This window comes from Alnus glutinosa, chromosome 1 (genome assembly GCF_958979055.1).
Source record: "Alnus glutinosa chromosome 1, dhAlnGlut1.1, whole genome shotgun sequence".
In the NCBI taxonomy this organism is placed as follows: domain Eukaryota; kingdom Viridiplantae; phylum Streptophyta; class Magnoliopsida; order Fagales; family Betulaceae; genus Alnus; species Alnus glutinosa.
The window spans coordinates 38,189,891-38,204,042 of record NC_084886.1 but is presented as its reverse complement, the minus strand read 5'-3'; the positions used below and the strand labels follow the sequence as shown (position 1 = coordinate 38,204,042).

Here is a 14,152-nt window from a genome sequence, read left to right as displayed (position 1 = left end):
GAACAGCATATATCACTCAATTGCATACACAATACAATTAACAAATAAGAAAGAAAAGAAAAAAAAGGAGAGAAGAGAGAGAGATTCTACTTCCTCCAAATATTTATCTCAAACATAAACACAAGTCCCATTAGAAGTAGGGATTAATTCTGCAGTCTTACCATATATTGCCTAACATGACCGTAGCTAGAAATATGTTCCCCCTTACATACAGAATGCTAACTCTTCAAAGTTTGAAATACTGCATGCTTAAACATATAGTGTATGACACTATACCCATTGTATCATCACATATAGTCCACAGTACTGTATGTATTATATCATCTTCACTTCTGTTCTCTTCTAAAGCACAATCCACTCCAATGGCTTGCATTCAATTGTAAGGAATCAGCAACCAAATGGATGCAAAATAACAGAAGTAAGAAAAATTTTACGAGTTCCATTCATTTCTGTTATTATTTTTGTTACAAGGGTAGGACACACCAGTATCAAGTTTAGTTAGATCTTTTCTCTTTTCTTTTCCCTTTCCCAGTTCAGAAACTAGGCAGAGTATAGTTAAATCTTGGTATATACAAAATGTCAACAGAAAGAAACATAAATAATAAAAGAAATTGAGGTAAAAAAAAAAATTACACTTTGGTAAGTAGTCTAAGTCACGTCAATTGGTATGTGGAGTCCAGATGTAGCTCGAATAATGATTAGAGCACATAACCGGACAACGATGAATGTGGAATGATTCCAGTCTACATTGCTTAGTAGGGACAAATATACTGAAAATGATCTAGAAAAGATACATTTCTACAATGTAGTAAAACTAGACCAACTCATTCGTAAGCTTCGCCAAAGAAAGTAACCTTAATCCCATGCATCCAGTTTGAGATGCCCGATGCTCCGTCATGCCAACATTGAGCCCCATTATTTAGCCCTGTACTGTGGTGAAACCGGAACTTATGGCCGAGTGCTTTTAGTCGCTTTGAATAAAAACTCACAGTATGATATCAATATAAAATGTATACAAAAGGGAAGATGAGAAAACCAGTTTAATATGGATCATGTACAAGCAAAATGAGCGGTAGTAACAGGAGAGTTCATAGATCAAGTCTAAGCAAAACAAGCATTGTAGTGGAGATCACTTGAGACCATGTTTAACAAATACGAACAAGTCTGTCCTACAAGGCCGCATATACATGTTGCTAAGGTGCCAAGCACTCTATTTGGAAAATTTGATGTTACTCTGAAGAATAAAGTAAGCTCCCAAAATCATGTACCCAAAGCACACAGAAGCCAAGCTAGCGATAGGCCATTTATCAGAGTGAAATGGTTGTTTAAAACCGTGTCAGTCCAGTTATATCCTTTTCTCTTTCCTGGTTCAGAGTCTAGTTAGAGGATTGTTAGATCTTGTTATAAGCAGAACTTATTAAAAAGATGTCCAAAATAATTTTAAAAAACTGAGAAAAAACTTTTTTTTCCTGTTTTTTGCAAGTAGTCAAGGTAACATCAGTTGCTATGTGGAGTCCAGATGTAGCTCGAATAATGATTAGACAACATAACCGGGCAACGATGGACACCTTCAAGAGATGTTTATCAGGTGCATGGGAAACCCATCCATCAGATTTCTTTCTCCATCTTTCTTTTCCAGACATGTAACAGTCCCTACCAAAATGGACACGGTAGAAACTTGACTATGTCTGGATGACCAATCAAGTAGCAAGAACCAATATAAAAAGAGCACATGGGAGAATGAGAAACAAATGTGCTTAGGGATGTGGCCATCTATAAGCAGTTGCAGTTCCTGCATTGGAAAGCCCTCGATGTATTTATTCTTGCTCTCATTTTGGGGCTCAAAGACACCACCTAGGGAGACATACTGTAAACGATGTAGAAAAGATAAATTTCAACGTAGTAAAACTAGACCAACTCAATTGTAAGCCTCGCCAAAGAAACTAACCTTAATCCCATGCATCCACACTTTGAATAAAAACTCACGGTATGAGAACAATATAGAATATATACAAAAATGAAGATGAGAATACAAGTTTAATATGGATCATGTCCAAGCAAAATGAGCGGTAGAAACAGGAGAGTTCAAAGATCAAGTCTAAGCAAAACAGGCACGTAGTGGAGATCATATGAGACAATGTTTAACAAATACGGAAGTCTGTCCTACAAGGCTGCAGATACATGTTGCTAAGGTGTCAAGCACTGTATTTGGAAAATTTGAAGTTAATCTGAAGAATAAAGTAAGCTCCTACTTGATCATGTACCCAAAGCACACAGAAGCCTAGCTTGTAAATAGGCAATTTATCAGAGTGGTATGGATGTTTAAAACCGTATCAGTCTAGTTAGATACTTTACTTTTTCCTGGTTCAGAGTCTACTTAAAGGATAGTTAGATCTTGTTTTTTTTTTTTTGGATAATTAGAGGATAGTTAGATCTTGTTATAAGCAAAAAGTTATTGAAAAGAAATGCAAAATAAATAATTTTAAAAATTGAGCTAAAAAACTTTTTTCTTGTTTTTTGTAACTAGTCTAGGTACCATAAGTTGCTATGTGGAGTCCAGATGTAGCTCGAATAATGATTAGACAACATAACCGGGCAACGATGGACACCTTCAAGAGATGTTTATCATGTGCATGGGAAACCCATCCATCAGATTTCATTCTCCATCTTTCTTTTCCAGACATGTAACAGTCCCTACCACAATGGAAACACCGTAGAAACTTGACTATGTCTGGATGACCAATCAAGTAGCAAGCACCAATATAAAAAGAGCAAATGGGAGAATGAGAAACAAATGTGTTAGGGTTGTGGCCTTCTATAAGCAGTTGTAGTTCCTGCATTGAAAAGCCCTCGATTTATTTATTCTTGCTCTCCCATTTTGGGGCACAAAGACACCACCTAGGGAGACATATACTGTAAATGATGTAGAAAAGATAAATTTCAATGATGTAGTAAAACTAGACCAACTCAATCGTAAGCCTCGCCAAAGAAACTAACCTTAATCCCATGCATCCACACTTTGAATAAAAACTTACAGTATGAGAACAATATAGAATCTATACAAAAAGGAAGATGAGAATACCAGTTTAATATGGATCATGTCCAAGCGAAATGAGTGGTAGAAACAGGAGAGTTCAAAGATCAAGTCTAAGCAAAACAAGCACGTAGTGGAGATCATATGAGACGATGTTTAACAAGTACAGAAAAGTCTGTCCTACAAGGCTGCATATACATGTCGGTAAGGTGCCAAGCACTCTATTTGGAAAATTTGAAGTTAATCTGAAGATTAAAGTAAGCTCCTACTTGATCATGTACCCAAAGCACACAGAAGCCTAGCTTGTAATAGGCCATTTATCAGAGTGGCATAGTATGTTAAAACCGTATCAGTCTAGTTAGATACTTTACTTTTTCTTGGTTCAGAGGCTACTTAGAGGATAGTTAGATCTTGTTATAAGCAAAAAGTTATTAAAAACAAATGCAAAAAAAATAATTTTTAAAAATTGAGCTAGAAAACTTCTTGTTTTTTGTAACTAGTCTAGGTACCATAAGTTGCTATGTGGAGCCCAGATGTAGCTCGAATAATGATTAGACAACATAACCGGGCAACGATGGACGCCTTCAAGAGATGTTTATCAGGTGCATGGGAAACCCATCCATCAGATTTCTTTCTCCGTCTTTCTTTTCCAGACATGTAACAGTCCCTACCACAATGGAAACGGTAGAAACTTGACTATGTCTGGATGACCAATCAAGTAGTAAGCACCAATATAAAAAGAGCACATGGGAGAATGAGAAACAAATGTGCTTAGGGATGTGGCCATCTATAAGCAGTTGCAGTTGCAGTTCCTGCATTGGAAAGCCCTCGATGTATTTATTCTTGCTCTCTAATTTTGGGGCTCAAAGACACCACCTAAGGAGACATATACTGTAAATAATGTAGAAAAGATACATTTGAATGATGTAGTAAAACCAGACCAACTCAGTCGTAAGCTTTGCCAAAGAAACTAACCTTAATCCCAAGCATCCACAGTTTGAATAAAAACTTACGGTATGATATCAATATAGAATGTATACAAAAAGGAAGATGAGAATACCAGTTTAATATGGATCATGTCCAAGCAAAATGATCGGTAGAAACAGAAGAGTTCAAAGATCTAGTCTAAGCAAAACAAGCACGTAGTGGAGATCATATGAGACGATGTTTAACAAATATGGAAAAGTCTGTCCTACAAGGCCGCATATACATGTTGCTAAGGTGCCAAGCACTCTATTTGGAAAATTTGAAGTTAATCTGAAGAATAAAGTAACCTCCTACTTGATCATGTACCCAAAGCAAACAGAAGACTAGCTTGTAATAGGCCATTTATCATAGTGGCATGGTTGTTTAAAACCGTATCGGTCTAGTTAGATCCTTTTGTTTTTCCTGGTTCAGAGTCTACTTAGAGGATAGTTAGATCTTGTTATAAGTAAAAATTTATTAAAAACAAATGCAAAAATAATAATTTTAAAAAATTCAGATAAAATTTTTTTCCGGTTTTTTGTAACCAGTCTAAGTACCATCAGTTGCTATGTAGAGTCCAGATGTAGCTCGAATAATGATTAGACAACATAACCGGGCAACGATGGAAGCCTTCAAGAGATGTTTATCAGGTGAATGGGAAACCCATCCATCAGATTTATTTCTCCGTCTTTCTTTTCCAGACATGTAACAGTCCCAACCACAATGGACACGGTAGAAACTTGACTATGTCTGGTTGACCAATCAATTAGCAAGCACCAATATAAAAAGAGCACATGGGAGAAGAAGAAACAAATGTGCATAGGGATGTGGCCATCTATAAGCAGTTGCAGTTCCTGCATTGGAAAGCCCTCGATGTATTTATTCTTGCTCTCTAATTTTGGGGCTCAAAGACACCACCTAGGGAGACATATACTGAAAATAATGTAGAAAAGATACATTTGAATGATGTAGTAAAACCAGACCAACTCAGTCGTAAGCTTTGCCAAAGAAACTAACCTTAATCCCAAGCATCCACAGTTTGAATAAAAACTTATGGTATGATATAATTATAGAAAGTATACAAAACGGAAGATGCGAATACCAGTTTAATATGGATCATGTACAAGCAAAATGATCGGTACAAACAGGAGAGTTCATAATTCTAAGCAAAACAAGCATTGTAGTGGAGATCACATGAGACCATGTTTAACAAATACAAAGAAGTCTGTCCTACAAGGCCGCAAATACATGTTACTAAGGTGCCAAGCACTCAATTTGGAAAATTTGAAGTTAATCTGAAGATTAAAGTAAGCTCCTACTTGATCATGTACCCAAAGCACACAGAAGACTAGCTTGTAATAGGCCATTTATCATAGTGGCATGGTTGTTTAAAACCGTATCGGTCTAGTAAGATCCTTTTGTTTTTCCTGGTTCAGAGTCTACTTAGAGGATAGTTAGATCTTGTTATAAGCAAAAATTTATTAAAAACAAATGCAAAAATAATAATTTAAAAAAATTCAGATAAAAAACTTTTTTCTTGTTTTTTGTAACTAGTCTAAGTACCATCAGTTGCTATGTAGAGTCCAGATGTAGCTCGAATAATGATTAGACAACATAACCGGGCAACGATGGACGCCTTCAAGAGAGGTTTATCAGGTGAATGGGAAACCCATCCATCCAATTTCTTTCTCCATCTTTCTTTTCCAGACAAGTAACAGTCCCAACCATAATGGACACGGTAGAAACTTGACTATGTCTGGATGACCAATCAAGTAGCAAGCACCAATATAAAAAGAGCACATGGGAGAAGGAGAAACAAATGTGCTTAGGGATGTGGCCATCTATAAGCTGTTGCAGTTCCTTCATTGGAAAGCCCTTGATGTATTTATTCTTGCTCACTCATTTGGGGCTCAAAGAAACCACCTAGGTTGACATATACTGTAAATGATCTAGAAAAGATACATTTCTATAATGTAGTAAAACTAGACCAACTCAATCGTAAGCTTCGCCAAATAAAATAACCTTAATCCCATGCATCCACAGTTTGAATAAAAAATTACGGTATGATACCAATATAGAATGTACACAAAAAGGAGTGAGAATACCAGCTAAATATGGATCATGTCCAAGTAAAATGAGCGGTAGAAGCAGGAGAGTTCATAGATCAAGTTTAAGAAAAAACAAGCATTGTAGTGGAGATCACATGAGGCCATGTTTAACAAATACGAACAAGTCTGTCCTACAAGGCCGCATATACATGTTGCTAAGGTGCCAAGCACTCTATTTGGAAAATTTGAAGTTAATCTGAAGAATAAAGTAAGCTCCTACTTGATCATGTACCCAAAGCACACAGAAGCCTAGCTTGTGATAGGCCATTTATCAGAGTGACATGGTTGTTTAAAACTGTATCAGTCTAGTTAGATCCTTTTATTTTTCATGGTTCAGAGTCTAGTTAGAGGATAGTTAGATATTGTTATAAGCAAAAAGTTATTAAAAACAAATGCAAAATAATAATTTTAAAAAATTCAGATAAAATTTTTTTCCGGTTTTTTGTAACCAGTCTAAGTACCATCAGTTGCTATGTAGAGTCCAGATGTAGCTCGAATAATGATTAGACAACATAACCGGGCAACGATGGACGCCTTCAAGAGATGTTTATCAGGTGAATGGGAAACCCATCCATCAGATTTATTTCTCCGTCTTTCTTTTCCAGACATGTAACAGTCCCAACCACAATGGACACGGTAGAAACTTGACTATGTCTGGATGACCAATCAATTAGCAAGCACCAATATAAAAAGAGCACATGGGAGAAGAAGAAACAAATGTGCATAGGGATGTGGCCATCTATAAGCAGTTGCAGTTCCTTCATTGGAAAGCCCTTGATGTATTTATTCTTGCTCTCTCATTTGGGGCTCAAAAAAACCACCTAGGTTGACATATACTGTAAATGATCTAGAAAAGATACATTTCTATAATGTAGTAAAACTAGACCAACTCAATCATAAGCTTCGCCAAAGAAACTAACTTTAATCCCATGCATCTACAGTTTAAATAAAAACTTACGGTATGATATCAATATAGAAAGTACACAAAACGGAAGATGTGAATACCAGTTTAATATGGATCATGTACAAGCAAAATGATCAGTACAAACAAGAGAGTTCATAATTCTAAGCAAAACAAGCATTGTAGTGGAGATCACATGAGACCATGTTTAACAAATACAAAGAAGTCTGTCCTACAAGGCCGCATATACATGTTACTAAGGTGCCAAGCACTCAATTTGGAAAATTTGAAGTTAATCTGAAGATTAAAGTAAGCTCCTACTTGATCATGTACCCAAAGCACACAGAAGCCTAGCTTGTAATAGGCCATTTATCAGAGTGGCATGGTTTGTTAAAACCGCATCAGTCTAGTTAGATACTTTACTTTTTCCTGGTTCAGAGTCTACTTAGAGGATAGTTAGATCTTGTTATAAGCAAAAAGTTATTAAAAACAAATGCAAAAATAATAATAATTTTAAAAAATTGAGCTAAAAAACTTTTTCTTGTTTTTTGTAACTAGTCTAGGTACCATAAGTTGCTATGTGGAGTCCAGATGTAGCTCGAATAATGATTAGAGCACATACCGGGCAACGATGGACGCCTTCAAGAGATGTTTATCAGGTGAATGGGAAACCCATCCATCAGATTTCTTTCTCCATCTTTCTTTTCCAGACATGTAACAGTCCTTACCATAATGGACAAGGTAGAAACTTGACTATGTCTGGATGACCAATCAAGTAGCAAGCACCAATATAAAAAGAGCACATGGGAGAAGGAGAAACAAATGTGCTTACGGATGTGGCCATCTATAAGAAGTTGCAGTTCTTGCATTTGAAAGCTCTTGATGTCTTTATGGTTGCTCTCTCATTTGTGGCTCAAAGACACCACCTTCACTGAATGTGGAATGATTCCAGTCTACATTGCTTAGTAGGGACACATACTGTAAATGATCTAGAAAAGATATATTTCGAAAATGTAGTAAAACTAGACAAACTCAATCGTAAGCTTCGCCAAAGAAACTAACCTTAATCCCATCCATCCACGGTTTGAATAAAAACTTATGGTATGATATCCATATACAATGCATATAAAAGGAAGATGTGAGTAACCGTTTAGTATGGATTATGTCCAACAAAAATGAGCAGTAGAAACAGGAGAGAATAATAATTTTTTTTCTTGTTTTTTGTAAGTAGTCTAGGTAACATCAGTTGGGGTGTGGAGTCCAGATGTAGCTCGGACAATTATGAAAGCATATAACCAGGCAACGATGGACACCTTCAAGAGATGTTTATCGGATAAATGGGAAACCCATCCACCAGATTTGTTTCCCTATCTTTTCTTTTCCAGAAATGTAACAGTCTCTACCATAATTTCCTCGGTAGAAACTTGACTATGTCTGGATGACTAATCAAGTAATAAACATTAATATAAAACAGTGCGCATGGGAGAAAGAGAAACAAAGGTGCTTGCTTAGGGAGATGGCCATCTATAAGCAGTTGCAAATTAGCCTTAATACCGTTTGAACATTGATTAGTAACAGATTAGCGTAGAATGTATACAAAAAGGAAGATGTAAATACCGTTTTACATTTCCTCATCTTTAAAGACCTAACAACCACAAACAAGCACATCCAATCTCCCAAGATATCAACTATAAATTAGTTACATATTTGATATCCTAAGTGAACTCGTAGTCAGGTTTAATCAACCTGCACCAATGGGATTGAGCATAGTTTACATACTATAATAACACTCACCATTCAGCTAATAACAGGAAAACCTAAAATAATGATAATCATCGTAGGCATTAACAGAAACCAAAAGGCGATTTCAATAGAATGCAACGAAATCTATTGATACGTAATTTCAAAAGCATCCAGCATAATCATCAAAATCCCACATAACACGACCTCATATTAACCAAAATCAGATAAGACTCACTTACATAAACCTTCTTGTATCCCCAAAACAACACCGACCCGTTTGACAAAACCCCCCAAACATCACCTCTCAAAGCTCATCCTCCATCCTCAAATAGCCCCCGATATCCGCCTGGTGCAGCACCACAATGCCATTGGGGTCCAACTTCCTACAGTCCTGCGTACTCTTGGCCGCAACACCAAAACCTAGGGGCACATCGGACATCGAAAACACCACCACCCCATCACCAGGCGCAATATTCTCTGTAATCCTCCCCAACCCACCTTTCAAAACGTGGTTCCCGTACAGGAACGACATCTCGGAGGTGGGTTTGAGCCATACCTTGTGCTTGGCGTTGGGAGCGAGGACGGTCAGCGACTGTATCGTGAGGTGGAAGCTGCCGCCGTGGGTGATCTTGCCGATGCAAGTCCCGAGCGAGACGAGCTGTGGGCGAGCGATATTGGTGGCGCGCTTGACGAGAGAGTCGGCGACGTAGTAGACCTTGTTCTTGTGGAGGCGGAAGCAGTAGCGGCCGGGAGTGGATTCGGGGCCCTCGTGAGAGGGGTGCTCCACGATGTTCTTGAGGTTGTTGCCGGTGAACTTGAAGAGCTTCTCGAACACAGCCGTGGTCTCCTTCTCGTCCAGAGGTCTCATCTCGGGGGGCTCGAGGAAGAAGCTTGTTACTTTGCTCTCTCCTCTTCTGTTCTTCTAGGTTTAACGCTGAAACAAATGGGACTTTGTTTGTTTTATGCTCTCTCTCACCTAGCCTTCACGTATTAAATTCGTAGCCCATTGTACTATTTATTTTCAAATTAAATACTTCAAATTTTATTATATTAGGTTTTTATTAGGTTTAAGGAAAAAGTTTACTTGTTCCTCCGACTACTAATTAATTGACAATATTTCTACAAACTTTCGATTGAAATAATATCCCTCCAAGCTACAAATAATTAAATATGTCTCCCAATGCCAGGAAAAAAAAATGGCCTTAAAATTTTATCAATAAAACAAAAATACCCCTATAAATTTGAAAAAAAAAAAAGAACATAAATATTAATTTTTATTGTTTTTTTGAAAAAAAATTATTATTTATAAAAAATAAACAAAAAAATAAAAGATTTTTTCAAAAAAATTTCTTTTAATTTTTAAATTTTTTCACCCTTAGTTTTTATGTATTCTCTTTTCTTTTTTTTAAGTATTTTTTTATTTTAAGGGTATTTTTGTTATTGGGGGTAACATTGACAATTTTTTGTAGTTTTGGAGGGGACATATCCAAATTGAAAGTTTAAGAGAACATTGTCAACTGGTATGTGGACTTTACCCTAGGTTTTATTATTAATAATGCTATAAATCATATTTTTATTCCAAAATTATCTAATAATGCTCACATTTCAGTCTCAACCAACCATTTGATATATATATATATATGAGATATAATACGTTTACAGCTCTTATACAAGTCCAACAACTTTTTTTTTTAAAAAAAAATCTATCATTGGATATGTAAAACCCACATGTAAAAAATAAATCAATTGTTAGGTTGAAAAATAAAAATTTGTTAGAGTTGTACAATAATTGTACAGAAGTTGTAAAGTATCATTTATCTATATATAGAGAGAGATGGAGAAATGGGGAGTTACAATAAATAATTACTTACAAAAGGTGGGCAAACCAAACAAGTTAAAAAAACAAAAAGGGTAGGCAACCCAAACAATAGCCCAAAACCAACTAGAAAACAGTGCTAAAACAAGGCAACACGAAGCAAAGTAACAAGGTAACAAATGGGAATGGGTTAAATAAATGATCTGATCTATAAAAGGAGCCAATGCAACCACAAAATGGTTGCTAATAAAGGCAAAACAAAGGGTTACGGAAAAAGACAAACCTACCAAAATCTTGGCAAGCAAAAGAGAACCGACATCGTAAAAGGCTATATCTGGGTCACCGACGAGTTACCACACCACAACAAACAAAATGGCAAACAACAACTGAAAGGAAAAGTCTCCACCCAAAAGAGAAGCAGCAACAGTGCAAAGAGACAAAATCTCACAAAAGAAACAACAGTAAAGCACATATAGCAAAAACCCAAAAAACACCAAGGAAATAACGGTGAAGAGCTGCAGCAAGAAGGAGCATGAAGGCCATGAGCTAGCGCGTGATATTCGGATGGAGCATCGGAGGCGGATGACAGGGAGCGGAGTAACCGATGGAGGCATATGTGAGGCGCAAAGGTGGACCAGAGTGGCAGAGACGAGCAGATTTGGCTTTGAAAGAACCATATCTGTGATTACCATCAAAACCGAGGATGAGCGTGATGGTGGGCTGCTAGTGTAATGTCCAAGACATTAATTAAGAGTTTAAAATATGAATTAGACTAATTAAGTGGTTAATTAGGTAAAACAAGGAAGAAAACACTTAGAAAATATTTAGAATGGACTTTTTGTGTAGTGTGTCAGGACGGGCTAAGATGTATGTCTAGGCAGGTTGATCAGAAAGTACGTCGATAGTGACTTTCTGTGAATCGTGTTCGAACAGGCCAAAACTTATATCCAGATGGGTCTTACAGAAACTTTAATTATGCAATTCCTAAGACGCATGTTCGAACATGTCACTTTCTTGTCCGGACATGCCTCTATTAAAATCGCTACATGGTGATTTTTGGCTCATTTCCCGGCTCTCTCTCTCTCTCTCTCTCTCTCTCTCTCTCTCTCTCTCACACACACACACACACACACACACACACGAAAACTCTCCTCTCTCTTAGGGTTTTGGTCTAAAACCCTAGATCTCGGTAAATTGAAGCCTCCAATCTTAAATTCGACTTCGGAAACATAATCCTCGAAGCAAAATCTACGTTTTCACCGTTAGATTTGAGGTAAAATCCAAAAATCCATCTATCTATATTTTGGGTTGATTTTTGAGGGGTTGAGCATAATCTCTTAATTTTCTTTAGGTTTTGAGCATTTTGGAGCATTCTTAACCATTTACAAGCATCGAGTCACGTTTTGGTGGATTTAAGATAAAACCCCAAAACCCTAGTTTGTCGTTTAAGTGTTTAAGTTGTGGTTTTAAGTGTCTAATCCTAAGATAATCTTATGGGTTAGTATTTGTTAATGGGTTGTCAAATGGAGCCCTAAAAATTCTATGGGTTTTTCATGAGTTTATTTCGTAAGTGATTAAAGAGTTATTTAGGAGTTTAGAGTTGGAAAGCGTTAACATATAATGCAATGTGATAATGCAGTGGCACATTGCAAGGATTTGGTTGAAGATTCTTCTTTAAGCCATAAACCAAGTAGCCAAAGTGAGTATTTTACTCACTGAGAACTTGTTATGTTTTATACCAAATAAAACAATATGATTTGATATTGTCAAGTTAATGTGATTTTGTTGAATGTATGAATATGAAATGATGATTGAGATGTGAACATGAAATGATGGTTGAGATGTGAAGAAATGATGTTTGAATATGAATGATGATTGAAATGTGAAAAAGAAATGAAGTTTGAAATGTGCTTTGATAAGCCTTATGTGAAGTTAGGTTCGAGAACATGTGAAATGAGAAAAGTTATGTGATGCATGCATTGATGAAAGTGTGTGAAAAAACATGAGATGAGATTTGAGAATGATGTATGAGATTTGATGATATGAAAATGAAATGATTATAAAGTAAAGGACTATTGGGTTGCGTCCTCTCTGGCAATATGATGTGAAAGATCATTGGGATGCGTCTCTTTCGGCTTGAGATGCGTCCCCTTTGACAATACGAAGTGAAAGGCCATTGGGCTGCGTCCCCTTTGGCAATATGATGTGAAAGACCACTAGGTTGTATCCCCTTTGCATTATGAAGTGAAAGACCACTGGATTGCGTCCCCTTTGATAATATGATGTGAAAGACCACTGAGCTGTGTCTCCTTTGGCATTATGAAATGAAAGACCATTGGGCTACATCCCTTTGGCAATATGATGTCAAAGACCATCAAGCTGCGTTCCCTTTGACATTATGAAGTGAAAGACCACTGGGGTTGCGTCCCCTTTAGCATTATAATGTGAAAGACCACTGAGCTGCATCCACTTTGACACCATGAAACGAAATACCACTGGATTGCGTCCCCTTTTGCATCAAACGAAATGAAAATGGATGATGAGTATATATAGTAAAATTATGATGAGTAATTTAATGAAAATGGATGATGAGTGTGTATAGTAAAATGATGATGAGTAATGAGATGAAAATTGATGATGAGTGTGTATAGTGGAATGATGATGTATAACATGTTTAAGATGATTCAATTGATGTCAATGATTTTGTATACGTAGAGATGACTGTATGCTTATGATTTATTACGAAACCCAATGTGTAATATACTTTTGAGTTTGTGAACTCATACTTTTACTTATGCGGACGTGGGTAACACCGCGACCTTGTAGATGCTAATGCTTTGGTTGTAGGTATCGCAAACGTTGATGAAGATCCCGTAGTGCTATACTTTGGATACTATGATTGAGGCACTTCGCTGGGGTCGTAGGAGTGTCAAACTCGGATAGTTCACTTTTGTTGATATTTTGGTATATGACTTGTGTCTTATGTGACACGTGATTTGTATAACCATTCTTTTGTATAATTGATATTTGGATTAAACCTTAAACAAATAGACAATTTAAATGGCTCTGTTGATGTAATTACCGCTTATTAGTTTATGAGATTTAATTTCCGCTTTATAGATGTTGTCTTTGATATACCAGATACATATTATGGGATGTGTACTATGTGCTGGCTGGATGGCTAATTGTCATGTCACTGTGCGATTCCATTTGGTATAAAAAAAAAGGGGGGTTGTCATAGTCAAAGAATGGAGAGGAGGCATAGGAAGGCAGATCTGTGCAGGAGAAGAGATGGGAACGCCATAACCAAGGCTGAATTCTGATATTTTAGGGAAAACCTAAAGAAAGTCAGAAAAACAAGAGAAAATAAGAAAAGAAGGAAAAATGATAAAGAAGAGGGAAGGCCATAGCTCCTCCCTAATAAAACTCTCGGGGTGTCTCAATAGATACGAGGAAGAAAATTTTCCCAAATGAGCTTCTCTCTCTTCAAACAAGAGAGAGATGACATGAGCGAACTTGAGCTACATAGTTAGCTTTATTCATTCCATATGTAAAATAAATACCATGATATTTTTTTAATAAAT

General features: G+C 36.7%; 1 protein-coding gene across 1 annotated transcript; it reads right to left on the bottom strand.

Moving 5' to 3' along the window:
• Positions 1-8,874: 8,874 nt before the first annotated feature.
• Positions 8,875-9,713, bottom strand: LOC133880375 (uncharacterized). Its single transcript, XM_062319333.1, has one exon. It carries the CDS (start codon positions 9,618-9,620, stop codon positions 9,057-9,059), a length of 564 nt encoding a protein of 187 aa, XP_062175317.1. The 5' UTR covers positions 9,621-9,713; the 3' UTR covers positions 8,875-9,056.
• Positions 9,714-14,152: the final 4,439 nt, after the last annotated feature.

Coding starts and splice junctions, on each gene's coding strand:
- LOC133880375 (XM_062319333.1), bottom strand. CDS start 9,620: ATGAGACCTCTGGACGAGAAGGAGACCACGGCTGTGTTCGAGAAGCTC.